Raw genomic sequence first — 1,779 nt, forward strand, 5'->3', positions numbered from 1 at the left:
AAGATCCTCTGTCACCCCAAGATCCTCTGTCACCCCAAGATCCTCTGTCACCCCAAGATCCTCTGTCACCCTAAGATCCTTATACAGTTTATGCATGATGCACTTTCCAGTTTATGTAAAAAGTCTGACAGTGTACTTCCAGTTGATGACTCCCCACATGATGGCAAACAGAAACATAACAACTGAACTCTTAAGAACCTATTTAGACAGTTTATCAGCAAAAAAAGTTGATTATGCTTTATAAACCAAACGCCCCCTGGTGGATACTCCCTGACAGACGGTTGGACATGAAATGGCAAAAGGTCAAAGTGGTCAACATGCTTTCAGACCTGTCTTGGAAAAGAATGACTTGTGAAYCTCTCTGTAATAAGATCGAACTATTCTATAACTAGTTATTCATTAAAACAGACAACTACAAAGAAAAATACACTGATATCATTGGTTAACTAAGTGGAAACATAACGAATTGGTTACAGGTATGAAATGAAAGTAGATTGGAACAAAATGGCACAAAATGAACCGGGCTGCAGAAAATAACTTATTAAAGGCTAGAAGAAGATGAATGTCATCATGATGAGTTTACTCCCCAAATTCTGACCTGATGGGATCTGACACCTGACCCAAAGAAACCGGTTCCAGAGACACGAAGACCTGCTCAGTCAGCGCGGTGTTCATAATGGCTCATCAGGGTGGATGAATAATTCAGTGGTTGCTGGATCGGATTAGAGGAGATGAGATGAGTAGCTGGTTTACGTTTCATTGAGCCGCCCAGCGGTGGGATGGAGATCTGAGTTCACAGGTAACTCTCCACTCGCTCCCACTGCTGCATCTCAGTGAAGAAACCCTCGTAAAGGCCGAAGCCCGGATCCAGGGTCAGGGGAATGACCTGCGGCTCCTCTTTAACCTCCTCCCACGGCTGCAGCGCGGCGTCCGCCGGCTGCTCGCCGAACAGCGTGGCGGACTCGTCCAGTTGTTGCAGCTGGTGTTGTCCCTGCAGCAGCTGGTCCTGCTCCAGCTGTGGCCTCTGCAGTGGCTGCAACACGCCAGCGGTGCTGTCCATGGCGGCGGCGCTCAGGTCCAGGTAGCTGCAGGATGGGTAGTGGGTCACATCCGTGCTGCCGCACCACCGGCCCAGGCCTGCCGCGTGGTGCCGGCCGTTCATGGATGAGTCCACCTCGCAGCCCAGCGAGCTCAGAGCCGAGTTCAGGTCCAGATCCTCGAAGGTGCTGCAGCCGCCGCCGAGGACGTCATCGAACACGGACCCCAGGTCAAAGTCCCCCTTCAGGATGTCCGCTTTGTTGGCCTCCATGGCGAGAAGCGGGGACTCTGTGGAGCGCATCAGCTTGCTGCAGTCGGTGGAGGACGGCTGCTTCCGCTTGGCGCCCGCCTGGTGAGGACAGCTGCTGGGGAAGCCCTCCACCAGCTTGCTCTGCCTTGCTGCAGCGCTGCCGCCATAGTGGTTGGCAGACATCCTCCTGCGCTTAAAGATGCCGTTGACGAACATGTCGGCATACTGAGGGTCTATCTGCCAGAAGCCCCCCTTCCCAGGCTCGTCCTTCTGCCTCGGGACTTTCTTGAAACACTTGTTGAGGGACAAGTTGTGACGGATCGAGTTCTGCACCGTGAAGAACAAAAAAGCACATTTAACACAAGGAAAGGCAGCAACTAAAAGTGTCCATTTGTCAGCAGGCAGCAGCGTGGGCGGCAGGGCTGAGTGTTGTTGTTTATAGAGAAGCTAATGTTGCTAATGAGGCTTTCTAGTAACAGGCAGCTGAGAGC

At 52.0% G+C, this 1,779-nt stretch overlaps 1 protein-coding gene across 1 annotated transcript in view; it reads right to left on the reverse strand.

Annotated features, from left to right (window-relative positions):
• Positions 1–6: 6 nt before the first annotated feature.
• foxj1b (forkhead box J1b) overlaps positions 7–1,779 on the reverse strand; it is a 3,952-nt gene continuing 2,179 nt past the window's right edge. The window contains exon 2 of the mRNA XM_008436246.2: positions 7–1,615. Coding sequence (XP_008434468.1) covers positions 794–1,615 — 822 coding nt within the window. The 3' untranslated portion in view covers positions 7–793. The remainder of the gene's footprint in view (positions 1,616–1,779) is intronic.

The sequence above is a fragment of the Poecilia reticulata genome, linkage group LG19, assembly GCF_000633615.1.
Source record: "Poecilia reticulata strain Guanapo linkage group LG19, Guppy_female_1.0+MT, whole genome shotgun sequence".
Taxonomy (NCBI): domain Eukaryota; kingdom Metazoa; phylum Chordata; class Actinopteri; order Cyprinodontiformes; family Poeciliidae; genus Poecilia; species Poecilia reticulata.